General features: G+C 44.2%; 1 protein-coding gene and 1 gene segment (V, D, J or C); both read right to left on the bottom strand.

Annotated features, from left to right (window-relative positions):
* Positions 1-13,053, bottom strand: part of LOC144613894 (immunoglobulin lambda-1 light chain-like) — a 429,142-nt gene extending 416,089 nt beyond the window's left edge. Inside the window, 2 exon segments of the V gene segment in view lie at positions 12,513-12,817; positions 12,937-13,053. Of these exon segments, the coding sequence occupies positions 12,513-12,817; positions 12,937-12,982 (351 nt within the window).
* LOC132675490 (immunoglobulin lambda-1 light chain-like) overlaps positions 1-27,749 on the bottom strand; it is a 500,428-nt gene that overhangs the window by 407,550 nt on the left and 65,129 nt on the right. The window lies entirely within an intron of this gene.

Consider the following 27,749-nt stretch of genomic DNA (forward strand, 5'->3'; position numbering starts at 1 on the left):
GGACTGGAGACTTCCTGATGCACTGCGTTCCCCCTGGGTGGGCCTGGAGGCAGCAGCTGTGGGGACCACACAGGCCCAGGTCCAGGGACTCCTCCAGGTCCTGACCGGACACACCTGCCCTGGCCCCACTGGACACAAGGGGCCCAGTCCTTGCTTTCTGTCAGTGGAAGACTGCCCAGCTGGATGCCCCTGTCCTGCAGAAAACCCCAGACACAGTGTCACAGTGCCCCCTGCTGGTCTCTGGGTGAACCTCTCCTTTCCCACCTCTGGCTTCCCTGATGCCTGTGTTTCCCTAACCTGAGAATGACCCTCCTGGGAAAGAGAAAGGCCCTGCTGTGCAGGAATTTGTTCTGCTCTCAGTATAAGAGGGGTTTATATCCTTTTTCTAAAATCACTCATTTATATTGTGGGTCTAATCTTCCAGGTAGGAAAGGTCAACATCATGCCCAGTGAAACCCTTTGAGGGGTCTCTACTTAGGCACTCAGAACCATAATACTCATAAAATTACCAAAAGACAGAGCTTCTAAGGCAAAAGGATTTGGGGCTGACCACTCTCTGCAGTGGGAACAGCTACAATCCCCGCAATTTGTGTCCAGATGTTGTGTATAGAGCAATTATGTATTCAACAACCCGTGACGAGATGAATGAATTTCTAGTACCCCAGGCCACCTGGACCCCGAAGATTCTGTCAAAGCTATCTCATCTGAGTGATGGAGAGGTGGAGAAAAGTCAGGCTTTGTCCTTGAGATCACAGCCCCTGTGGCCCTGGTTTGGGACACAAGACTTTCCTTCAGAGTGCAGCCTGGATAGAGGTACCACTGCAGTGACTGAGGGAGTGACAGCCCACCCCTGACAGCACAGGGGGTTTGTGTCTGTTGTCCCCATGAGGCTTGAGCTCTGTGAGAGCAGCACTGAGGCTATGTCACAAAATCAGTGTCCTGACCAAGCGCTGAGTGGAGCCCGTAGATGGTTGGGGGATGAGCTGTCCACAGGGATAGAGACTCTCCCGGGGATTCCTGTCCATCAGCCTCAGCCCAGGAGAGCAGGTGTTCAGGGCAGAGCACGTCTCAGTGAAGACTATGATTTATCGCAAAAGGCCACCTCTGTCAACTGTATATCTGGAGCTGCAACTGTGTCTCCTGTTGTCAGACACGGCATGTGGTACCTGGAAGGACACAAAGGGTGCCCCAAGGACATACAGACGGGGATACTGCCCATGTGCATGTGCGGTGTGCATGGGGAATCGGGACAAAGAGGTCTAAGCACAGCTGTGGTATGTAAGGTGGGATCTGTAAGGTGACCCAACCGATGTCCCTGCAGAAGGGGGATAGCCATGGGTCAGAGGTCAGAACATGTGCCAAGGCCCAAGAAACAGGGGAGCGTGGGGGCTGGTGACCCTGGTGAACATGTCTCCTGGAAGGAAGAGAGATGGACCACCTGAACACATGAATTCAGCATCTCCAAATGGAACAGAAAGACCTGGAAAAATAAGTATCCATTTACTTAAACCTGAAATCTGTGTTTCCCCTTTGGGAAAGCACGTGAATGTACATATTGTCACAAAGGCCAAATAGATTCGTAATGATACTTCCCATGCACTTGCTAATTCTGCAGACCCGACCTTTTATCCTCACATTATTATGTCTTCCAATCCTGAGTGGTCCACAGGATTGTCAGCGGAAACCCAGCTCTTGTCTCTTCTGGGGCCAGTGACATGGTCTTCAGGTGATGAGTGAGGCCTGGGAGGTCAGGGTTGGGGTGTCGCTTCCCAACTGGCCTGAGCCAGTGTGCAACTCCAAGGCTGCATTTCCACGCTGAGCGGAAATAAACAGCCTCCCCCTCAGCCTGAAGACCGGGGATGTTCAGGGAAGCCAGGATGCTTGCCCTGCATCCAGAAACTCTGGAGACCCCAGAGGGCTAGATGTTTGTTCTTCCATTGAAATGAAGTTTGAGGACATGGCTCAGGTGTTGCTGAAGCCAAGCTTCTGCCTCATTGCCAGCAATGTTACTGTGTCCAGTATAAGAGAACTTGGCCATCGTTCTAGGACCTTGATCACAGACGGTGGCCGAGTCAGCCCTGCCTGGCTCACAGACACTCTAAAGGGACCCAGAGGAGTTTGAGCAGGGCAGGAGTCCACTGTGAATGAGAGTGAGGGTTTGGAGCAGAGCTGGCACATCTCCCACCCACCTTGGATGAGGTTGGCTCTCAGCTGTGTGGGGAGGGAGGGAGGAGAGGAGGAGAGGGGCCCAGGTCATGATGGACACGCAGACTCTGACCTCTAAAGCTCTGTTATGGAGACTGGGCTCCTGAAAGTCTTCTTGTATCCAGAAATTCCCATGTGGGTGGAGTTGCTGCACTCAGGTACGCCCTTGCTGTATGTCTGTCCAGCTCCCGTGCCCTGGAATTTCACCGGTGGAATGAGCCAGAGGAAGAAGAGAGGAGCTAACCTAAGGGCACAGGCAGCCTGGGTGGTGATGAGCCCCAGGTCCTATCAGGTGAGTATCCTCTAGCGAGCACACTGATGGCTGGCCCCCTGGTGGCCCTGACTTCTGTCCCTGATTGCTGGCCAAAACCACATGGATTATTCCATTCTATCCCACATACCTTCACACCCCAAAAACATCCTGTCCTCTGTGACAAAACTGGCACCCCAGTTAGAGGCCAGTTGTCTGGACCCTCGTTACTGAGCTGCTCCTGATGGCTGTCAGGTGCTGGGTCCACAGCTCTGGGCTCACCCGTGTGGTTCACACACGTGCCCACAGCACCCCTTTCTAGCCCCGTTACAGGTGACAAAGCATGTGAAAGACAATGTGAGTATCGCGCCTGGGGGAAGGGAAGGCCCTCTTGACTCCTGCCAGCTCCACGGCCCCCTCCTCAATATTGGGGGAGATCCCTCACCTCAGGGCCCATCACTAGGCGGCAACCTTCTCACCCCCACTCACCCTTCCATTCCCTACAGCAGCCTCCCCAGATCCTGACCCTCCCTCATGGGTTTACATGAGTGGAGGACAGGGTGACCAGAGACCTGGCTCCTGAGGAATGATGTGTCCTGCAGCTGGCATAGCAGGCAGACAGAAGCCTGGACCAGCCACATCCCACGGCTTGGGAAGCCTGGGGCGCTCCTCCTCCCTCTGACCCCAGATTACTGAGCAGGGTCAGACCCCCGGGCCCTCCCCTGGATTCCTCTTCTGTCTACTGCTTGTGGGAATGGGGGAGTCCATCAACAAGGACCACAAGGGAAGGGATTGGAAAGAGGCAGCTCTGCCTTGTCAGAAAGACAGAGGTGGCTCCCTGGGACCCACCTCTCAGCACAGCTCTTCCAGCAGGACCCGATCCTGGACCCCTGACCTGAGGAGGAGGGGTCTGATGGGGACACAGTCAACAGCCTATGCCTGGTCCCCTCCTCACGCTCCCCTCTGGCTCCTTGATCATCTATGCAGCACTGAGACATCATCACAGCACGTCAGATTCGGGGGTTTCCTGTCAGCCCCCCCTTCCCCAATGTTCCAGGTCCACCTCACTGCCTCACCCTTGTTCACTCTCCAGAAACATCTTATGTGTTGCTATTCATACTTCTTTGTCCTCTTTCTCTCCCAGGACATTTTCAGCAACATGAGGAGGTAGATTGTCCCTAGTGCACTCACGCCGAGCCTAAGCCCAAGGGTCATGCCTGGCACATACTTGGTGTTCACCACAGGCTGTGCAGGGACGGATCTCTGTATAGTCGTCTATCCTTATCAGGAACACATGAAACCTGCCGGGGTCTGACCCAACGGGGACTCAATTCCCAGGACAGCCTGCCCCCAGGTGTGCAGTAAATCCTGCCCAATGGAAGAAAATGAGACAATGTTTTGCAGAGTAAGGCTGGGTTTCCGGGCACAATTTGAGAGAACAAGGACACTATTTCTAGACGAAATTCCCTAGCCTTGTCTAAGACTCCACTTTTAGAAGAAACGAAGAAAGAAGCAGCTGTGTCGGCCAAGGGGTGTGAGCTTCACAGGAAGTCCATTGCTGAGGGGACAGCAGGTTTGGGTCTCCCTTCCCCACAGGCCTGGAGCAGTGTGTGAGCTTTGAGACTGTGGTCCCACACTGAGCAGTAATAATCAGCCTCATCCCCAGGCTTGAGCCTAGAGATGCTCAGGGAGGCCACGTTCCCTGACCTGGAGCCTGAGAGTCTGGACGGGATCCCCGCAGGCCGAGCACTGCTACCATAGATGACAACGTTGGGGACACTGCCTGGGAGCTGCTGGTACCAAGACACACCTCCAGCCCCAACATTGCTGCTGCTTCCGGTGCAGGAGGTGGTAACAGTCTTATTCACAGGCTAGGACACTGCAGATGGCTGAGTCACCACCGACTGGGCCCAGGACTCTGCAAGTCAGAAGAGAGACACGGGATGAGAGAGAGGGGTCAGTGGACAGGGCCCATACATGGTTCCACAGTCCTCTCGTCTCCAGCCCCGATCCCAGCCTCTAGCCACCTGTGCAGTGAGCCAGCAGTGTGAGTAGGAGAGGAGCCCAGGCCATGGTGGAGACCCCTGCTCAGCAGTGTGTCCTCAATGTCCCTCAGCCAGGCTCCCAGAGTCTCTCTTATTGCCTCCAGCAGCCCAAGGGGAGGGAGAGACCCTTCATGCAAACCAGCCCCCTCCCCCTGGCTGGCCAGCCCCAGCCTGAACCCTGAAACTGACCCTTGTCTGGAAATCTCACCCCAGGAGGTGATGGAGCGAAAGCTGTGGGGCCTGACCTGGGGCTCCCCAAGGGCCTGTGAGCACCCAGAGGCTAAGCCACAGTGAGAACCAGAGCCAGGTGGATTGATTTCTTAATTTCTCTTTCTGCGGCTTCATTATGCAACAGAGTTCTGTACATTGATTTTGTATCCTGTGACTTTACTGAATTTATTTCTTGGTTCTGACAGTTTTTTGGTAGAATCTTTAGAATTTTATATATACAGGCATGCTGTTTGGAGAAGTTGGCTGCGTAGGAGGATGCTGGGCTCACCGTATCCTGCTGATCACTTAGATTCCACCCAAATCTGCTAAATAACCCATAAAACCACCAGAAGACTAGCAGAATGGACTCTCCAGAGTCAAGTGTACACAAGTGGTCCATGGAAGAGGGTAGGAAGGGTGGAGAGGTGGTGCGCACTACACGGACTGGTGGGAGGGATCCGGGGCAGAGGGGGGGCAGTGCGCCGGGCAAGGCAGAGCCCCCAAGTGTGGCTTGCAAAAGCGGAGGGGCCGGATTCCATGAGTTCGGACAGCCAGCGGGACTTGACATCTGGAATTATAAAAGTCAACAGCCCTGCTCGGGGAGCGGGAGGGCAAAAGGACACCGGGTGGGAGAGGTGTTGAGCTCCAGAAGACAGAGCTCAGCTCCCTGGGGAACAAGGGCGCTCTCCAGTGCCATCTCCCTCTCCCATCCCCGAGCCGAACTCCCAAAGGGAACCAGTTGCCATCACTGAACTTGCATGCACCGCACAAACACCCAACGCTGTGCTTCTGTAGATCCATCCCTTGGACGGGTCTGCCTGCTTCCCTCCTGGTGCTGCAGGGCCCTTCCCAGAGGGGACCACCAACAGCAAACTGAGCTGAGCCTGCCCCTCCCTCCCTGGTGCACCTTGCGGATCCACCCTGGCTAATACGCCAGATCCCATACAAGCAGCACCGCAAGCCTGGCAGTGTGCAAGTAGCCCAGACAGGGGCCACACCACTCCACAGCGAGTCCTGCCCCAGGCAGAGGGGAAGATAAGGTACACACCAGTCTGACTGTGATGCCAGCGGTTGACTAGGAACAGACATCAGGTGTGACTGCGGCCCCGCCCACCAACACAAGTTACTCCAGACTGTACAGGGGAAGTGCCCTACAGTTCTGTGCCACCCCACAGACTATCCAAAATGACAAAATGGAAGAATTCTCCTCAAAAGAAACTCCAGGAAGGAGCGGCAGCTAACGAATTGATCAAAAACAATTTAAGCAATATCACGGAACATGAATTTAAAATAATAGTCATAAAATTAATCGCAGGGCTTGAGAAAAGCAAAGAGGACAGCAGAGAATCTATTGCTACAGATACCTTGGGACTAAGAAACAGTCATGAGGAGCTAAAAAATGCTATAAATGAGGTGCAAAATAAAATGCAGGCGACCACAGCCCAGATTGAAGAGACAGAGGAGAGAATAGGTGAGCTAGAAGATAAAATTATGGAAAAAGAGGAAGCTGAGAAAAAGAGAGATAAAAAAAATCCAGGAGTATGAGGGGAGAATTAGAGAACTAAGTGATGCGATGAAACACAACAATACCCGTATAATAGGAATTCCAGAAGAGGAAGAGAGAGACAAAGGGGCTGAAGGGGTACTTGAACAAAACATAGTTGAGAACTTCCCTGATCTGGGGAAGGAAAAAGGCAATGAAATCCAAGAGGCACAGAGAACTCCCTTCAGACGTAACTTGAATCGATCTTCTGCATGACGTATCATAGTGAAACTGGCAAAACACAAGGATAAAGACAAAATTCTGAAAGCAGCTAGGGATAAACACGCTCTAACATATAAAGGGAGACCAATAAGACTTGTGACGGATCTATCTACTGAACCTTGGCAGGCCAGAAAGGAATGGCAGGAAATCTTCAATGTGATGAACAGAAAAATTATACAGCTGAGAATCCTTTATCCAGCAAGTCTGTCATTCAGACTAGAAGGAGAGACAAAGGTCTTCCCAAACAAACAAAAGCTGAAGGAATTCATCACCACTAAACCAGCCCTACAAGAGATCCTAAAATTGAAATTGAAGAAGACACAAAGAAATCAAAAAACATTTATTTCGTGCTCATGGATTGGAAAAATAAATACTGTTAAAATGTCAATACTACCCAAAGCAATCTACAGATTCAATACAATCCTAATCAAAAACTGCACCAGCATTCTTTTCAAAGCTAGAATAATCCTAAAATTCATATGGAACTACAAAAGATCCTGAATAGCCAAAGTAATATTGAAGAAGAAAACCAAAGCAGGAGGCATCACAATCCCAGACTTTAGCCTCTACTACAAAGCTACACTCATCAAGACAGTATGGTATTGGTGCAAAAACAGACACATAGATCAATGGAATAGAATAGAGAACCCAGAATTGGACCCACAAATTTATGGCCAACTAATCTTTGACATAGCAGGAAAGAGTATTCAATGGAAAAAAGACAGTCTTTTTAGCAATGGTGTTGGGAGAACTGGACAGCAACATGCAGAAGAATGAAACTAGACCACTTTCTTACACCATACACCAAAATAAACTCAAAATGGATGAAAGACCTAAATGTGACACAGGAAACCATCAAAACCCTAGAGGAGAAAGCAGGCAACAACCTCTTTTACCTCAGCCGCAGCAATTTCTTGCTTAACGCATCTCCAAAGGAAACAGAATTAAAAGCAAAAATGAACTATTGGGACCTCATCAAGATAAAAAGCTTCTGCACTGCAAAAGAAACAATCAATAAAACTCGAAGGCAACCAATGGAATGGGAAAAGGTATTTGCAAATGACATATCAGATAAAGGGCTAGTATCCAAAACCTATAAAGAACTTGTCAAACTCCACACCCCAAAAACAAATAATCTAGTGAAAAAAATGGGCAGAAGACACGATTAGACACTTTTCCAAAGAAGACATCCAGATAGCCAACGGACATGAAATGATGCTCAACATCAGTCATCATCAGGGTTATACAAATCAAAGCCACACTGAGATACCACCTCGCACCAGTGAGAGTGGCTAAAATTAACAAATCAGGAAACTATAGATGCTGGTGAGGATGTGGGGAAATGGGAACCCTCTTGATCTGTTGGTGGGAATACAAACTGTTGCAGCTGCTCTCGAAAACAAAAAATTAAAAATAGAACTACCCTATGACCCAGCAATAGAACTGCTAGGAATTTACCCAAGGGATATAGAAGTTCTAAGTCATAGGAGCACATGTACTCCAATGTTTATAGCTGTGATTTCAACAATAGCCAAATTAGGGAAAGAGCCTAAATGTCCACCAAATGATGAATGGATAAAGAAGATGTGGTTTATATATACAATGGAATACTACTTGGCAATGAGAAAGAATGAAATCATGCCATTTGCAGTAACATGGATGGAACTGGAAGGTATTATGCTGAGTGAAATAAGTCAGTCAGAGAAGGACAGATATCATGTTTTCACTCATATGTGGATCTTGAGAAACTTAACAGAAGTCCATGGGAGAAGGGAAGGGGAAAAAATAGTTACAGTGAGGGAGGGTTTGCCTCTGTATTTAAGAGAACAAATTGAGAGTGGATGGGGGTGGGGGAGAGGGGAAAATGGGTGAAGGGTATTGAAGAGGGCACTTGCTGGAATGAGCCCTGGGTGGTGTATGTAAGCCAATTTGACAATAAATTATAGTAATAAAAAAACCCAAAACAAAAACCCAAAATCCTACAGGACAAAACAGGCAGCAACCTCTTTGACCTTGGCCACAGCAACTTCCTACTAGACATGTCTCTGGAGGCAATAAAAGCAAACATGAACTATTGGGACTTCAAGATAAAAAGCTTTTGCATGGTGAAGGAAACAATCGACAAAACTAAAAGGCAACCAACAGAATGGGAGAAGATATTTGCAAATGACATATCAGATAAAGGGTTAATATCCAAAATCTATAAAGAACTTATCAAACTCAACATCTCCCAAAAATAATCCAATGAAGAAATGGGCAGAAGACATAAATAGACAGTTTTCCAAAGAAGACATCCAGGTGGTTGACAGACACATGAAAAGATGCTCAACATCCCTCATCATCAGAGAAATACAAATCAAAACCACAATGAGATACCACCTCACAACAGTCAGAATGGCTAAATACAACAGGTGTTGGTGAGCATGTGTAGAAGGGGAACACTTTTGCACTGTTGGTGGGATTGCAGACTGATGCAGCCACTCTGGAAAACAGTAGGGAGACTCCTCAAAAAATTACAAATAGAGTTACCCTATGGCCCAGCAATTGCACTACTAAGTATTTATCCAAAAGATACAAAAACTGCTGCTTTGAAGGGGCATATGCACCTTGGTGTTTATAGAAGAACTATCAACAATCAACAAAGTATGAAAAAAGCCCAGATGTCCATCGACTGATGAATGATTAAAGAAGATGTGGTATCTATATATACAATGGAATACTACTCAGCAATCACAAAGAATGAAATCTTGTCATTTACAACAATGTGAATGGAACCAGTGTGTATTATGCTAAGTGAGACAGAGAAAGACTGATTTCACTCATATGTGGAATTTAAGTAACAGAACAGATGAACATTGGGAAGGGAAGCAAAAATAAGATAAAAACAGAGAGGGAAGAAAACCATAAAAGACTCTTAAATACATCATAAAAACTAAGAGTTGCTGGAGGAGAGGTATGTGGGGGGGATGGGCTAAATGGCTGATGGGCGTTAGGAAGGGCACTTGTTGGGATGAGCACTGAGTGTTATATGTAAGTGATGAATCACTGGGTTCTACCCCTGAAGCCAACACTACACTGCATGTTAACTAATTGAGTTTAAGTAAATAAAAAATTTTAAAAAGGTTGTTTGAGTTTTCCTTACAGGGAGACTAATGTTGCTGTATTATGAGAGTGTCCTGTTACATCCCATAACCCCCTGCACAGGTCCTGAGATTTGATGTCTGCATTTGTCATGAGACTAAAATGCTTTCAACCAAAACGTGTCTACTGTTCATGCTTCTCAGGCTGGGTTTTCACTTACCCTTTACAGTTACCCTGGGAATTCATTATTTCTTCTGTCTCTCTGACATACATATGATTCATTTTCCTTTTTATTAGTCCAGATTTATAATTGTTCTCGGTATGAGGACCGGTATAAACCATTACACTGTACAAGGGCCCTCTGTCGTCTTAGAATTTCTCCATTTCTACATGAGAGGGCCTCCAGGATAAGGTACCCAACCCATATTTAGCCTTAATCATGTTTATTTGGTAAATGCCCTAGGGATTGACCTTAAAAAGAAAACAGCATTTTATATATTTCTTTTCTGTAATCTCAAGGCCTTCTATGAAATTGAAGAATTGGTTCATAGGCTCTGTTCTCTAAAATATTCATACACAATTGACCATCACTCCAACCAAAGAGTCAGGGGAAAACCAAAGAAAGAAAAGAATTCTGACACATGCAATTAAACCTTAGTGGTCTCACCTTAGCCAATTAGATCTGCAGCAATCTCATTTCAAATAAGGTTACATCCTGAAATATAAGATTTGGGGGAACTTTTTATCATATGAATTGGTAGAGACACAGTTTAACCCATAACAATTTATTCAGATTTTCTTAGTTTTTACCTAATGTTCTTCTTCTGTTCTAAGATCCAGTTCAAGGATTCTTTGTGATGTTTAGTCATGATGTTTCCTTAAGCTTCTCTTACTGTGAAACTTTCTTAGACTCTCCTTCTTTTTTGTACCTTTGTCCATACTTACTGAGTGGGGATTATGCCTGACGTCCTTCAGGGGCAAGTATTTACACTTGTTCCTTGAAATATCTGCATGGGAATATGTCTCTTCTCCTTCCATTTATTCATTTATACAACCAGTTAACAATATGGATCATGGACAGATATTTTAGACTTTGAGTTTTAACCCCATACTATTACATTTATTTGGTTGCTCAAATCTTTCCAGTTTTGCCCAATGGGAGCCCTTTAATTTGGCTCATGAGGTCCTTGACACACCCTGTCATTGTGTGTGTGTGTGTGTGTGTGTGTGTGCGCGCGCACACACGCACACACACTTGCATGTATGTGGTGGGTGTGCATTGATGTGCTTGTGTTTGTTTTGAAGGATTCTTCACTTTCTGACACTACAGTGTACTCTATGCTCATCCTGTGTAATTCCTGACTAGGAATTAAGCACTTCTCCAAAGAAGCCTACATCTCTTCCCTGGAGAACAGTATTAGAAAGCAGTATATGGGAAAATGCATCTCATGGCTATGAGGCATCATTGCTTCCAGTCTTGTTCAGATGACAAAGGCATATATATGAGTACACTAACCCAACAATGTGCACATATTGGTGACTATTTCCATATTACACATGATTCCAAACTGCCGTCTCCAGCTCTAATCCATGACCACACACTTCACTTAAGTCTCTTCCCTTGGTTATAGCTGTGACTTTCCATTCCTAAAGTGAGCAATCTGGCCCCACCACCACCACCATTTACTTGCTTGTTCCGTTCCAGTACATAGTGCAGCCAATTCAAAATAATCTACCTGTTCCCCCATGGGATACCACCTTATCTACTAGAGTTCAGAACTTGCATGCAGTTCCTTACATCTTTACATGTAGAGGCTCCACCCATTTTCAAAGTCACACAGCTCAGCAGCTTTCTCCCAACCCCTGCACTGAGGTGGGTTCACGCATTTGTCTTGGAAGTCAATAGAATTGTCACATTCTGCATTCCATCATGGGCCCCAACTCTCTTAAATTAGTTTTTTGCATGTGCACTCTAAGGTTCTGTCATGTGGCTGTACAGTTTTCAATGAGTTCTGGCAATGCCATAGTGTCATTTCAGTGTCATTATACTATCATAGAATGATTGTATTGCTGGGAAACATTTTCCTCTCTTCATATGATCAACTTTTTTTCTACTTTCAGTCCCCCAGAAACCACAAATGTTTATACTCTCGAGAGTTTTGCCCTTTCCAGTATGTGCTATAACTCTAATCGTCCTGTGAGTCATATCCCATTTTATAAATGTACCACCTATTTGGTGGCATCTTAGTTGGTTCCAGGTTTGAGTGATTAGAGATAAACCTGGAAAAAACATCCATGTGCAGATTTCTGGTTGCTTTCAATTTTTAGTGTTTAGGAATGAAACTGCTATAGACGTTCACATGCAGTTTTTTTCCTCTGGACAAAATTTTTGGGGTTTATTTTTATAATTTTGTAATTTTAAGTTGGCATCTATTTCTCAAAACAGGAACTAAGATAAAAACTAACCAGCACCATTTATAACCAATTGGGTAAAATATCATATGCAAACAAGACTGACTTTTTCTTCAAGAAGAGCATGGGTGTAACTGAGGTCCCATGATAAGTTCAGAGGCAAAATAAAATGTTTCATTTATTTAAAAAAAAAAAAAGAAAAAAATAATATGATCCAGCCTAGAAGCAAAATACCCCAGAAAACAAAAAACAAAACAAAAACATCTGTTTCATGAAGAGTCTTTGTCTAAGAATGGTCTGCTCAGAGTGAATTTGAGAACAGAAGGGAGAATGGTCTGCTCAGAGTGAATTTGAGAACAGAAGGGACAGGAAGAGCCTCAGTCACACGAGGTGTCGCTGGATGGACCTGGGCCCAGAGTATCAGCAAAAGAATAAGGAGCATCACAGGCCTAGCTGAGCAGGCGACTGCTGGTCTGTTCCCTCTCTTTACAGATGAGAAAGCAGGTTTTTTTCTCACTTCCCCACAGGCCTGGACCACTGTGCGAGCACTGCCACTGCTGTCCCACGATGAGCAGTAATAATCGGCCTCGTCCTCAGCCTGGAGCCCAGTGATGGTCAGAGTGCCTGTGCTGCCAGACTTGGAGCCGGAGAATCGATCAGGGACCCCTGAGGGTCGGTTGCTATTACCATAGATGATGGTTTTGGGGGCCATTCCTGGGAATTGTTGGTGCCAGTTCACACCATAACCACCAATATTAGAGCTGCTTCCAGCGCAGGAGATGGTGACCCTCTGGCCCAGAGAACCAGACACTGAGGGCGGCTGAGTCAACCTAGACTGGGCCCAGGACACTGTAAAGGGGGAGAGACACAGAGAAGGTGATGCTGGTATAGACACAGGAGGAAGAAGCAGGGCCCATTTTGTCCTCCCAGGAAAGTGTGTCCCTTTCCCCTGTCCCCACATCAGTCACCTGTGCAGTGAGCGAGGAGGATGAGGAGGAGAGGAGACCAGGCCATGGTGGAGGTTATTGCGGATCCTTCCTTCCTTCTGCAGGCCCACAGCTGAGCAGACCTCCCCTAATGTCTCCCTTCCCCTCTTCATCCTCGGAGAGAGGGAGGGCCCATCCATGCAAATGAGAACCTGAGCTCTAGATCCCTCACTGGGCGTGGTCAGGTCCCTGGGCCAACAGTGAGGTCACAGCTGTGAGCCCTGAGCAGAAAGCACAGGCAGTGCCAGGTGCCAGGTCCCAGCTCTGATCACCCCTGACTCCTCTGAAACTGGCCTTGAGCTCCCCCTAATGTCCAGACACAGACACACCATTGTGTGACATGGTGACCAGAGCTCATCAGAGACAGCTCTTGCCTCCTCACTGCTCTGTCCACTGGTTCCTGCATTAGGACCAAGTCAAGTGTCCCCTTAGATGTCTTCCCATCACCTGAAGGCAGACTCTATGCTCTACTCAGATTCTTCAGGGTGAGTCTGTCCATGTCTCTCTTGGCTATTCATGGGTCTGGCCTTATGAAGTGTCTCTACACAAACTCTTCTTAGATCAGGTTCAAGTCCAAAGCACTGACAGGTCCCCATGGACACATGGCCTCTTTTGTGCAGGTCACTGCATCTTTCCTCTTATGTGATTCCTCCCTGGTTTCCAGGATTTCCTTCCTCTGAGGTTCCTGCAGCACTGAGGAGATGGGGAGAGATTCTCTCCAGGTTGTGCATAGAAGTCCTAGTGCCCATGCATAGAGGGGTTACTCACTGAACATCTTTGTAATCCATTATGATTTCCACCTGCTTAAAACAACAGTTCTGCATACATTGTGGGCAGTGATTCCCTCCTAGGATCTGTTCTCCCAGCGCACAGACAGTCTGCAGGAGCCCTGCCATGTGAGGCTGTGTGTGGCACTGACCTCAGAGCACAAAGAACAAACCTGTAGGAAGTTCTAGGAGAAAATGAATAACAATTGCAGATGCTCTGACAAGGATCTGGTGACAGAGATTATGTATTAGTCACCACTTAGCCAAACCTGCATATAAATGGGTGTGTCCTTTTACATAAAATTCATCTCATTAAGATTGATTTAATTTCGATGCTGATGTCATTGAGAAGATGCAGGTAAAATCATTAGTGTATTTTTCCCAGGTCTGTGCTTACTCCAGAGAGAATATGGATGGAGATTGTGGTTAAAATCAAGGATGGAAAAACAATGGAATAGGAATGCCTTCTGTTTTCAGGTGAATAGGAGTCTATAAAATTTTACTAAAGTAGTTTGATTTTTTATTCATTTCTTCTTATTTTTTTTTTAGTCATGAGTTTTATTATCATGGGTCTGATTTAGCAGGATGGAAAGCCCAACATGGTATCCAGTGAAACCCTATAAGGGGCCTGTTCCTTTGAATCTCAGAGCCATCTCGGTGATGGAATTATTAAACACTGAGAGAGGTTCCAGGACAAAACTATTTGGGGTCAGAATTGTCTCTGGGGTGTGCAAAGTTGTATCCCTGTGCCTTGTGTCCAGCATATTCAAGACAGAGCAAGTACTCATTCATCCACCCTTGACTAAAAGAATGAATTTCTGTTACCCAAGGCCACCTGGACCCAGAAGTTCCAGGTCATTCAAAGAACCCACATGTGAGTGGTGGAGAGGTGGAGATAAGGGGGACTGTGTCCCTGAGGTCACAAACCTTGTGGCTCTGGGTTGGAACAGTAGAGTTTGCTGTAAAAGTCCACCCTGTCTGGAGGTGTCGCTGAGGGAGTGTCAGTCCAGCCCTGACAGCAGGGGGAGATTGTGTGTCACTTCCCTATGGCCTTGGCCTCATGAGAGCAGCATTTAGGCTGCTGCTCTCGGAATCAATGTACCACACAGCCCCTCAGGTGCAGATTGGAGTCCAGAGATGGTTGTGGACTGAGCTTCCCATGGGGACAGAGACCTGCTATAGGTTTCCTGATATCGGCCTTGTCCCGGGAGAGCTGGTGTTTAGAGCACATCCTGGCTACGTGGTGACAGGACCCCAGTTACACTCACTATTCCTGGGGTTTTCTGCTAATGGGGATTCTGCCTCCCAGTTACTGAGATCCTGAGGATGGCTGGGTGAGCATAGGTTGTCCCTGACTTCTGGAGGGACAAAGAGGCCTAGAAACTGAAGAATCAAAAATAGTAGACACTCAGAGAGAGGGAAGATCCTTGTGTGTCTATGAGTGTGTGTGTGTGTGTGTGTGTGTGTGTGTGTGTGTGTTTCTGTGTGACCAAAAATGAGGCCAACTGGCCCTCAGTTCTTCTTGTGGCTTCCTCACACTGTGAAAGATGGTTCTCCATAAAAATCTATCCACAGGTGTCTCCTGGGATTGAGTAGGAGACAGAGATGGGCTAAAGCCTGTGATATAAGGGACAAGAGGAGAATGTTTCCACGGGGGATCTACTGTCCAGATAGTTCTTAAGAAAGAGATTCTGGGGCATAAGAAAAATGATTATGTATTCTGACGTTTGCAGGAAGTCTCTGGAAGAGAATCACACCCCCTGAAAGGCTAAGGGAGCCCTGCTGTCATCTAGTTTTTAATAGTTCAACTATTATCACAACCAATTTTTTTCTTGACACCTTGGTGTCAAGGTGACCAGGCAGGAGGCAGGGGGGGGAGAGATAGCACCCCCTCCTGTCCAGGGTGAAGGTGAGTGGGAGGGTTTTTGGAATAGGAAAGAAACTGCATTTTCTCTTTCCCTTTCCCTGCTGATTTCTTCACTTCCTTATACCCCTTGTCCCTCCTCACTTACATCAAGTCATGGGTCACCATTATCCCCATACTCCATCCCTCATCACCCACCAAGGATTAGTCTCCTCACCTCACTAGCCCCCTCCCCACGCCCATGGAATCCACCAGGATACTTCTTCTCCCCCTAAATCTGCCAGCTGACTGTGGCTGCAGGTGCACACGCCACGCTGACGGCTCCCACTATGGATTTATGAAACTCCCTCCAGGGTGTCCCTAGTTCAGACACTCCATGACCTTTCATTTCTCACATTCCTTTCTGTAATCCATTGTTATGTCTTTCCCTGTCTGCAATACATAGTCAGATTTTCCTCAATTTCTTTGTAGTTAGAAAATATCTTCCATTCAGACTCCACACTGGAAAACAGAAAGTAGAAAGTAAGTTATATGGCATCACCTACTAACTGTTGATGTACTCAGCTGGTTTTCTCATTCAAGACCAAAAAAAACGTTCAATTTGTTTTTCCAATTTGCTTTCATATTTTTCAGGGAGTTTGCAATTATTTTTTAAAACAGATTGCACATGTCTCAAGATGTTTACTTGGCACGTTTACCTTTTTGGTAATACCATTAGAATCACTTTCATTATCTTTAATTTATGAAGAAGTATAATTCTTCTTTAAAATGATTAAAATAAGTAATACAAGTTTTATTTTATACATTTCTAATGGTTTTACTGAATTATTTTATCAGTAAAATATTTTTAAAGTACCCTGAATTCACTATGTAATATATTTCTTCTCTCAAATAAAAACCCTGGGGTCCCTGGTTTGCTCAGTCAGTTAAGCATCTGACCCTTGATTTCAGCTCAGGTCATGATCTCACAGTTCCTGGATCAGGTTCGGAGCTGACAGTGTGGAACCTGCTTGGGATTCTCTCTCTCCCTCAATGTCTGCCCCTCCCCCCTCAGAATAAATAAATAAAATTAAAAAAAAAACTCGACTCCTTCTCATTACACTTTACTTCTCATTTTAGTTAGATTCATTTTGTATTAGTAAGAAATTGAAGAGAAATATTAAGTAGTATTGGCCATAGCAATATTCTTTGATAATTTTTACCCTTTATGTCAATGTTAGATATAAGATAAAAAATGAAATAAAAAAATTTATTTTTTATCTGCATCCAATTTTCCAAGAAGTATTCTTTTTGTTAGTGTTTTTTTATATTAAAAATATGGAAAATTTCGGTGTTAAGGTAATATCCAGCTAATGGTAATATTCCTGTTAACAGTATGTGCCACAGCCGCCAACACTGATGTCATTGGTTCAGTGTGCAGGTGAGTCTGGTGATGATTCCAGGGATTCCGAGAGGGAGGGTGGCTGGGGCAGAGAATCTGCAAACACCGGCATATCAGAATGCAGAGAAGGGACAATTTGCAGCTGTTTGGAACCCGAGCCAAAGGCATTTGTCTCAGGCTAGGGGGCTTCCCTGAGGCCCTGAGGGCTGTCTCTACTTATGCAGTGACAGTGGAGCACGAGGAGGACAGGGGTCCAGACCATGGTGACACAGCCTCTTCTTAGGCCACAGAGCTGGGGCTGGGCTGCCTCTGGCTTCTTTTATCCCCTCCCCATGGAACTCACACAGGTGGGGCTTCTCATGCACACGTGACCCATCCCTGCCTCTCCTTGTATGCACACACAGGGTCTGGAGCCTTTGGACAGGGAGCCTATCTGATGTTCCAGTTTTCCCCATGACTGGGCCTGGAGGAAGCAATTGTTGAGACCACACACAGGTCCATGTACAGGGGACTCAGCCAGGCTCAGAGAGGGCATGCCTGTCCAGTCCCCTTAGGAAGCCAGGGCCAGGCCCTGAGGCCTCCTGTCAGCTGGGACCCCTGTCCTACAGAAACCCCCAGACATGGTCTCACATCGCCCCCGGCTGGTCTCCACGAGAACCCCTCCTTCGTTCCCTTTGTGCTCAAATCTCTTTTTCTCCTGCTTCCCTGATGCTTGTGTTCCCATCAAATGAGAGTGGCCTTCCAGGAAAGGACAGAGATGCTATGCTGGTGTGCTGTCCCTGATAATGCATCCTCTGTGGATGGGAGTCAAGGGGAAGGACACAGGCAGTCCTGACCCGGGAAAGCCTGTGAACTGCTGTGGAGCTGAGGACAAGACACAGGGAACAGAGAACAGAGGGGATCTGTCCCCGGGAGGGGCTCAGAGGAGGTGGGCTGACTCTGGGGGCAGAGTGTGGACAGGAGCTCACTTAGGGGACACACACCTTCACTGAGGAGGACACACATTGTGGGAATGTGAGGCCTTTCTGGAGCAGGACAGACAGGACTCAGCAAACCCTGATGCGGCTGCTGCAGGTGTGGGGATAGAATAGGACCTGGGCAGGGCAGGGACCACTACGGCGCCATCCTGTGACCTCCACTCCATGTGCTGGGAGACTTTTAATACCAGCTATGCCTGTCATCAGTGCTGCTTATTAGAGATATAGCTCTGAGGGAAGTTCCAGGACAGAACTGGAGACAGGGATATCTGGAAGGGGACACTGGGCAGAGGGGCAGCTGGAGGAAGATGGCAGCAGAGGAAACAGGGAAGGGAGAAATGGCACAAGTCCCCGGATAGGGCATAGGGAGATGACTGACTGGGCCCTGGACTATGGGAGAGGGAGGGATGGTCCAGAGTGTCAGGTGGATGGATCGTGATACTACAGAGATACGGGTGCCCCGAATGTCACAGGTGAGGTCAGGTGGGAGAGCAGGTGGAGGGCAGGTGATGGGTCTGCTGTCCCTGTGTCACATTGAAACCATGATGTGAAGTGTGGAGAGGTGTAGAAATGTCACAGAAAATCAAGGCTGCAGGAATGCCTTTCCTCCCCTATAGGAAGAATGCAGTTGTTACAGCAACTGCCTACCTGAGAGCTTTGTCTTCATCATTCATTCATCCATTCAATCACTCACTCATTCATTCTTTAAGCAAATATATATGGAATGTCCACATGTGTCAGACTGGAAGTATAATGGGGGCAAGGACAGGGTCTAGGTCACGGCAGCAGGAGGAACTGATGATTGAGCATGATGGCGATGGTTCCATGGCTACTCCAGGGTCTGAGGACTTCACTGTGTCCCCCAGAGGTGCTGAGGGCTAAGATGTGTGAGTCTCCCACGGAGTCTTCCCTCCCAGGCATGCAGCTTGGGGCAGAGGTAGTTGTCTCTGTGCCTGCAAGGACCTGCAGGTTTACAAGGCTCTCATTCCCTGAGACACCTCAGCTTTGACCTATTTGGGGTCCAGGTGCAAGAGGAGGCAAAGGGAGGAGGTCACAGTTCCAGTCCTGAGGACACCACTGTGCACTGAGCTCTGAAAACTTCAGACTCTGTGCTCCACTATTGACAGAATCCTGGTGGCACTGAAAACCTCTCCTTTCTCCCCATCAATGGTTTTGGGGAACAGACTGTTTTGTTCAGCCCCTGCAAGTGTTTTTTCCCTTTTTCTTTGTCTCCAGCTACTTTTGCGGGGGGACTGCTTTTCTTGCATGATCCTGATGCACTGCACTCCCCCCACCTCCTTCTCTTTCTCTTTCTGTCTTCCCTCAGCGAAAATGGCTCCGTACCCTCTGCAGATTTTCTCTCCCCCAGATGACCGCTCTGCATCGCATACCTGTACAGTTCTGTGGCTCAAGTTGCACAGATTGTTGCCTTAACCCTCAGATCAATTTCCTAAGTGTTCAAAATAGCTTGGTGCTGATGTAGCTGCATTTCAGGGATATGGCAAGCTCAGGGTCTCCATGCTGCTCTGCCATCCTAACTCCTCCTCCCCCAAATCAGATTTTTATTTAGTCTTTTGAAGATGCATTTTTAAATGCTTACTTATTTTTGAGAGAGAGAGAGAAGAGAAGGGGAGGGGCAGAGAGAGACAGAGACACAGAATCTGAAGCAGGCTCCAGGCTCTGAGTGGTCAGGACAGAGGCTGATGAGGGGCTCGAACTCACGAGCTCTGAGATGATGACCTGAGCCGAAGTCAGACACTTAACCGATTGAGCCACCAAGGCGCTCCGACAATCAGGATTTTGATAAGAAAATAGAACAATCCACTTACTAACCTTTACATGAAAGTGGATAATACACAAATATGCAAAGGAGAAATGACACAGGACAAAAATCAAAAATGAAAAAAAATAATACTCTTAACCTCTCTTAATAATAAATAAAATCATACTTTACTAGGAAATAAAAATGGTTTCATTTAAAAAATAAACAAATTTCCAAAAATAAAAGCAGACCAATTTCCTTAGAAAAAGAATAGATAATTTATTAGGAACTTTTCCACAAAAAGGCATAAGATGTGATTAACTTCACAAAAAACCACTAGCAATCTTCAGAGATCATAATTTCATTTGCTTGCTTCGTATATATATATATATATATATATATATATATGAAGCATATATATATATATATATGCATATAAGCATAACATATATGAAGCATATATGTATATATGAAGCATATATATATATATATATAAATCATCAAAAAACAATGGAAAACTTAAATTCTTATGGAAAGAAATATACAGTGATACAAACACTTGGCACATAAAATACAGAAAAAGGAAAATTGTGGAATATTATGAAATATTGACATAAACATTCTAAATAAAATATCAATAGTGGGATACCCTTGTCAGACTAAAATAGTCATAGTATGACCACATGTGAGTTTTGCAAATATGGAGTGGGATTACATATGGGTGATTCCTCTAAGGTAAGAAAACAAATGAGTAAATCAACAGATGAAAATCACGTGATCTCTCTGGACTGTGAAAAGTCATTTGCATAATTGAAAGCAAAGTTTTTAAAAATTATTTTATTTATTTTTTAAAATTTGCATCCAAGTTAGTTGGCATATAATGCAATAATGATTTCAGGAGTAGAATCCAGTGATTCATCTCCTACACATAACACCCATAGCTCAACCCAAGTGTCCTCCTTAATGCCCCCTTGCCCATTTAGCCCATCCCCCCAATAACAACCACTCCAGCAACCCTCAGTTTATTCTCTGTATTATAAGAGTCCCTTATGTTTTGTCCCCCTCCCTGTTTTTATATTATTTTTACTTCCTTTCCCTTCTGTTCATCTATTTTGTATCTTAAATTCCGCACATGAGTGAAGTCATATGATATTTGTCTTTCTCTGACTAACTAATTTTGCTCAGCATAATACCCTCTAGTTCCATCCACATTATTGCAAATGGCAAGATTTCATTCTTTTTGATTGCTGAGGAATACTTCATTGTATATATGTACCACATCTTAATCCATTCATCTGTTGATAGACATTTGGGCTCTTTCCTTACTTTGGTTATTGTCAATAGTGCTTCTATAAACATTGGGGTGCATGTGGCCCTTCAAAACAGCACCCCTGTACCCTTTGGATAAATACATAGTATTGCAATTGCTGGGTCGTAGTGTAGTTCTATTTCTAATTTTTTGAGGAACCTCCATACTGTTTTCCAGAGTGGCTACACCTGTTTGCATTCCCACCAGCAATGCAAAAGTGTTCCTCTTTCTCCCCATCCTCACCAACATCTGTCTTTGCCTGAGTTTTTACTTTAGCCATTATGACAGGTGTGAGGTGGTAGCTCATTGTGATTTTGACTTGTATTTCCCTGATGATGAGTCATGTTGAACATTTTTTTCATGTGTCGGTTGGCCATCTGGATGTCTTCTTTGGAAAAGTGTCTATTCATGTCATTTCTTCACTGGATTATTTGTTTTTTGGGTGTTGAGTTTGACAAGTTCTTTATAGATTTTTGATACTAACACTTTATCTTTTATGTCATTTGCAAATATCTTTTCCCATTCGTAGGTTGCCTTTTAGTTTTGTTGATTGATTCCTTCGCTGTGCAGAAGCTTTTCATCTTGATGAAGTCCCAATAGTTCATTTTTGCTTTTGTTTCCCTTGCCTCTGGAGACATATTGAGTAAGATGTTGCTGCAGTGGAGGTCAAAGAGGTTTTTGTCTCCTACTTCCTCTAGGATTTTGAAGGCCTCCTGTCTTATGTTTAGGTCTTTCATCCATTTTGAGTTTATTTTTGTGTATGATGTGAGAAAGTCGTCCAGGTTCATTCTTCTGCATGCCATTGTCCAGTTTTCCCAACACGATTTGCTGAAGAGACTGTCTATTCCATTGGATATTTTTTCCTACTTTGTCAAAGATTAATTGGCCATACGTTTGTGGGTCCATTTGTGGGTTGTCTATTCTGTTCCATTGATCTGAATGTCTGTTTTTGTGCCAGTACCATACTGTCTTGATGATTACAGCTCTGTAACACATCTTGAGGTCTGAAATTATGATGCCTCCAGCTTTGATTTTCTTTTTCAGGATTGTTTTGGCTCTTCAGGGTCTTTTCTAGTTCCTCACAATTTTTAGGATTTGTTCGTTCTAGCTCTGTGAAGAATGCTGGTGTTATTTTGATAGAGATTTCATTGAATATGTAGATTGCTTTGGGTAGTATTGACATTTTAGCAATATTTGTTCTTCCAATACATGAGCATGGGATATTTTTCAATTTTTTTGCATCTTCTTCAATTTCTTTCATAAGCTTTCTATAGTTTTCAGTGTGTAGATTTTCACCTCTTTGGTTAGGTTTATTCCTAGGTATTTTATGGGTTTTGGTGCAGGTGTAAATGGGTTTTATACTTTGACTTCTCTTTCTGTTGTTCATTATTGGTGTATAGAAATGCAACCGATTTTTGCGCATTGATTTTATATCCAGCAACTTTGCTGAATTCATGGATCCGTTCTAGCAGTTTTTTGGGGGAATATTTTGGATTTTCCATATAGAGTGTCATGTCATCTGTGAAGAGTGAAAGGTTGACTTCCTCCCTGCATATTTGGATGCCTTTTGTGTCTTTGTGTTGTCTGATTGCTGAGGCTAGGACTTCCAATACTATGTTAAACAACAGTGGTGAGAGTGGACACCTCTGTCGTGTTCCTGACCTTAGGGGGGAAGCTCTCACTTTTTCCCCATTGAGGATGATATTAGCGGTGGGTCTTTCATATTTGGCTTTTATGATATTGAGGTATTATCCTTCTATCCTTACTTTCTTGAGGGTTTTTATCAAGAAAGGATGCTGCATTTTGTCAAATGCTTTCTCTGCATCTATTGAGAGGATCATGTGGTTCTTGTCCTTTCTTTTATTAATGTGATGTATAACATTGATTGATTTGCATATATTGAATCAGTCCTGCATGTTAGGTATAAATACCACTTGATTGTGATGAATAATTCTTTTAAAGCATTGTTGGATTGGTTGGTTAGTATCTTGTTGAGAATTTTTGCATCCATTTTCATCAGGGAAATTGGACTATAGTTCTCCTTTTTAGTGGAGTCTTTGTCTGGTTTTGGAATCAAGGTAATTCTGGCCTCATGGAATGAATTTTGAAGTTTTTCTTCCATTTCTATTTTTTAGTACAGCTTCAAAAGAACAGGAGTTACCTCTTCTTTAACTGTTTGGTAGAATTTTCCTGGAAAGCCATCCAGCCCTGGAGTCTTGTTTTTTGGGAGGTTCTTTATTACTAATTCAATTTCTTTACTGGTTATGGGTCTGTTCAAATAATCTATTTCTTCCTGTTTCAGTTTTGGTAGTTTATATGTTTCTAGGAATTTGTCCATTTCTTCCAGATTGCCCAGTTGTTGACATACAATTGCTCATAATATTCTTCTTCTTCTTCTTCTTTTTTTTTTTTTTTGTATTTCTACAGTGTTTGTGGTGAATTCTCCTTCATTTCTGATTTTATTTATTTGGGTCCTTTCCTTTTTCTTTTTGATCAAACTGGCTAGGGGTTTATCAATTCTGTTAATAATTTTAAAGAACCAGCTCCTGTTTTTATTGATCTGTTCTACTATTTTTTTGATTTCCATAGCATTGATTTCTGCTCTAATCTTTATTATTTCATGTCTTCTGCTGGTTTTGGGTTTTATTTACTGTTCTTTTTCCAGCTCCTTAAGGTGTAAGGTTAGGTTGTGTATCTGAGACCTTTCTTCCTTCTTTAGGAAGGCCTGGATTGCTATATACTTCCCTCTTATGACTGTCTTTGCTGCATGCTAGAGGTTTTGGGCTGTCAGATTATCATTTTCATTGGCTTCCATGTACTTTTTAATTTCCTATTTAACTTCTTGGTTAACCCATTCATTCTTTAGTAGGGTGTTCTATAATTTCCAGGTATTCATTGTCTTTCCAAATTTTTTCGTGTGTTTGATTTCGAGTTTCATAGCATTGTGGTCTGAAAATAAGCATGGTATGATCTCTGTCTTTTTGAACTTGCTGGTGGCTGATTTGTGACCCAGTATGTGATCTATTCTGGAGAATATTCCATGTGCACTCGAGAAGAATGTGTATTCTGCTGCTTTAGGATGAAATGTTCTGAATATATCTGTTAAGTCCATCTGGTCCAGTGTATAACTCAAAATCATTGTTTTCTTGTTAATTTTCTGTTTAGATGATCTGTTCATTGCTGTTTAGTGGGGTATTGAAGTCCCCTACTCTTATGGTATTATTATCAATGAGGTTCTGTATGTTTGTGATTAATTGATTTGTATATTTGGGTATCTACACATTGGGGATATAAATGTTTACAATTCTTAGATCTTGTGGATAGACCCCTTATTTTTAATATAATGCCCTTCTTCATCTCTTTTTACAGTCCTTATTTTACAATCTAGATTGTCTGATATAAGTATGGTTACTCTGGCTTTCTTTTGGTGACTATTAGCATGATAGATGGTTCTCCATCCCCTTACTTTCAACCTGAAGGTGTCTTTAGTTCTAAAATGGGTCTCTTGTAAACAGCATATAGATGGATCTTCTCTTCTTATCCATTCTGTTATGCTATGTCTTTTGATCGGAATGTTTAGAACTTTGACATTTAGAGTGAGTACTGAAAGATATGAATTTAGTGCCATTGTGTTGCCCGTAGAATTGGAGTTTCTGGTGGTGTTCTCTGGTCCTTTCTACTCTTTGTTGCTTTTGGACTTTTTTGGTTTTTTTGTCTTTTCTTCTCTCAGAGACTCCCTCTTAAAGTTTCTTGCAGGCTGGTTTAGTGGTCACAAACTCCTTTAGTTTTTGTTTGTCTGGGAACTTCTTTATTTCTTGCATATTTTTCCAATTCAGCACATTGAATATGTCCTGCGACTCTTTTCTGGCCTGCTAAGTTTCTGTGGATAGGTCTGCTGTGAACCTGATATGTCTTACCTTATAGGTTAAGGACTTTTTTTCCCTTGCTGTTTTCATAATTCTTTCCTTGTCTATTTGGTGAATTTGACTATGTTATGCCTATTGATAGTTGGTTTTTGTTGAATCTAATGGGAGTTCTCTGTGCTTCTTAGATTTTGATGTTTGTGTCTTTCCCCAGGTTAGGAACATTTTCCATTATGATTTGCTTGCATGAACTTTCTACTTGTTTTTCTCTCTTTTTATCTTCTGGGACTCCTATGATTTGGATGTTATTCCTTTTTAGTGAGTCACTGAGTTCTCTAATTCTTATATTGTGCTCTTTTGCCTTAGTTTCTCTCCTTTTTTCTGCTTCCTTATTCTCCATAATTGTATCTTCTATATCACTAATTTGCTTTTCTGCTTCATCCATCCTTGCAGCCATGACATCAGTTCGAGATTGCAGCTTCGTTATAGCGTTTTTAATTCCATCCTGACTAGATTTTATTTCTTTTATCTCCACAGAAAGGGATTCTATTCTTTTTTTTCAACTCCAGTTAATATTCTTATTATCATGATTCTAAATTCTAGTTAAGACATCTTACTGATATCTGTGTTGATCAGGTCTCTGGCTGTCATTTCTTCCTATTCTTTCTTTTAGCATGAATTCCTTTGTTTTGTCATTTTGGAGGAAGAAAAAGAATTAATAAAATAAAAAATAAAAATTAAAAAGATTAAAAACAAACAAAAAATCAAATAAAAGAAGCTAGATCCTTGGTATGCTTTGGTCTTGTTGTTGAAAGAAGCTTGATTGAACAGAGAAAAAAGGGAATGGAAAGAAAAGAAAAAAAAATAATGTTTAAAAATTAAGAAAATGTATGCAATAAAACAGAATAAAATGAGTTGAAGAAGGTAAAATAGAATAAAAAATAAATTTCCAAAAATTATAGTCAAAAAATTTAAAAAATTATATGAAAGTGGAAAGTAAAAAATAATTTTTTCTCTTTCTGTATCCAAGAATAAGAAAGAAGAGAAAAAAAAAAAAGAAAACACAAAACAAAGAAATGAATAGATGGACCAGCAAACAGAATGAAATCCGAATGAAATTACATCCAGTTTCCCCTACAAGTCAAACTATGAAGCACTTTATAGTCCATACCCTAAGGAGTGGGAGAGACTTGTGGTGTTCTTCTAGGGCTTGGTTGGTGCAGTTGGTCGGGGCTTGGTGTCATGGCTCCATTCTCCACTAGGTGGTGCTACTTAACTTACTGAAGTGGATTGGTGTGGCACGGTGTGCGGGATGTGTGTTGATGCATGGGAGAGGTTAAAATGGCGTCACCTAACTTTCCAGTCTCTAGATCAGAACTTTGTGCTTTATCTGACTGGCAATCAAGCACCCCTCCTAGGTCTCTGGGGTCCTTCCATTCCCCACTTCTATAGTGTCCCTGTCCAAGACATCAGCCTGCCAGGTAGCACCTCCCTCCCAAATTTTATGTCATATGGGGCTGTATTTCTAAACCCTTCACTTCTGAGGGCCCTGCCACCCGGACCCGCTCCAACTCTTTCACGGATGGTCTCCCTAGGCCATGGCCAGATGCCGGCTTGCCCCCAGGAAAGTTCCTGCTATCACGCAGCTGTAGAGACTCAGAGGTGTGGCTGGATGCCCGCCTGCCACAGAATAAGTTTGTGCGCTCGTGTAGTGGTAACATTTCAACGCAATAACAACACACTACCCACGTCAGGTTTCGCCTCACCCTGGCGTTTCTGTTCCAATACCAGCAATTGTGTTCTCCAAGGTCCGCTGGGAGCTTTGCCTGTGGGGAGTCCGTACAACCTCTACCAAATGCCCTCCTAGCAGGGTACCAGGGAAACTGCTTCTCCCATGTGGCCCGTCGATCCCTCAGACCTCACTGCCTGTCCTTGGGAATTTGGTCTTCCCACCAGCACGCCGCCAGGTATTGCGCTGCAGTGTTTCCAGTGCTGTCCTGCCCTGGTAATAGAGTCATAATGATACTAAAACCCTCTCCTTTCTGCTTTCTGCTTTCTCCCTTTCTTATTCAGGCACTTATGGGTGCTTCCACTCTTTCTCTCCAACTACTTTTGCGGGGAGTGCTTTTCCTGTATGTTCCTTCCTTTCTCTGTCCTCTGTCCCCAAATACCATTCCCTACCCTCTGTGGCTTCTCTCTCCCCCAGTTCACCTCTCCGTGCCAAGTACCTTCCAAGTTCTGTGGCTCAAGTTATGCAGATTGTTGTGTTAATCCTCAGAGCAATTTTCTAGGTGTGCTAGAAATAATGGTTTGGTGCTGATCTAGCTGCATTTTAGGGATGAAAGAAGCCTAGAACTTCCATGCTGCTCCACCATCTTGGTCCACTCCACCTGAAAGCAAAGCTCTAATAAAAACCACATAAAATGGAAGCAGACAGAGATTTTATAATGTGATAACACACTCTCTACCCACACATCAGACTCAGTCCCACAACCAGAAAATTAGCTAATGGGGTGGGGACGGGAGGACATTTCTATAAGATCAAAAGACTAATCTGAGCTAAACACCATTATTATGCAACATCTTTCTGCAAGTATTATACAATGAAAGTGAAGAAGAAAAGTCACTGGTTGGGTCTCAGCATTGATGGGAATGGACAGGGACTCATTTCAAATGACTGAAATATATGTTTCAGCTATAGGTAATCCAGGGCTTATGCTTCAGTGAGAGAAGAAATCATCCCAAAGAGCAAAAAAAGTACAGGCATTCTTATTGAAGACTAATAAGAGGATTAAATAGGTCTGGAAACTTCTAGAAATGGGTAAATGACCAAGGATGGAGACCCTGGATTCGTCAGAGGTCAGGTGAGAGT

The sequence above is a fragment of the Panthera onca genome, chromosome D3, assembly GCF_046562875.1.
Source record: "Panthera onca isolate mPanOnc1 chromosome D3, mPanOnc1 haplotype 2, whole genome shotgun sequence".
Taxonomy (NCBI): Eukaryota; Metazoa; Chordata; class Mammalia; order Carnivora; family Felidae; genus Panthera; species Panthera onca.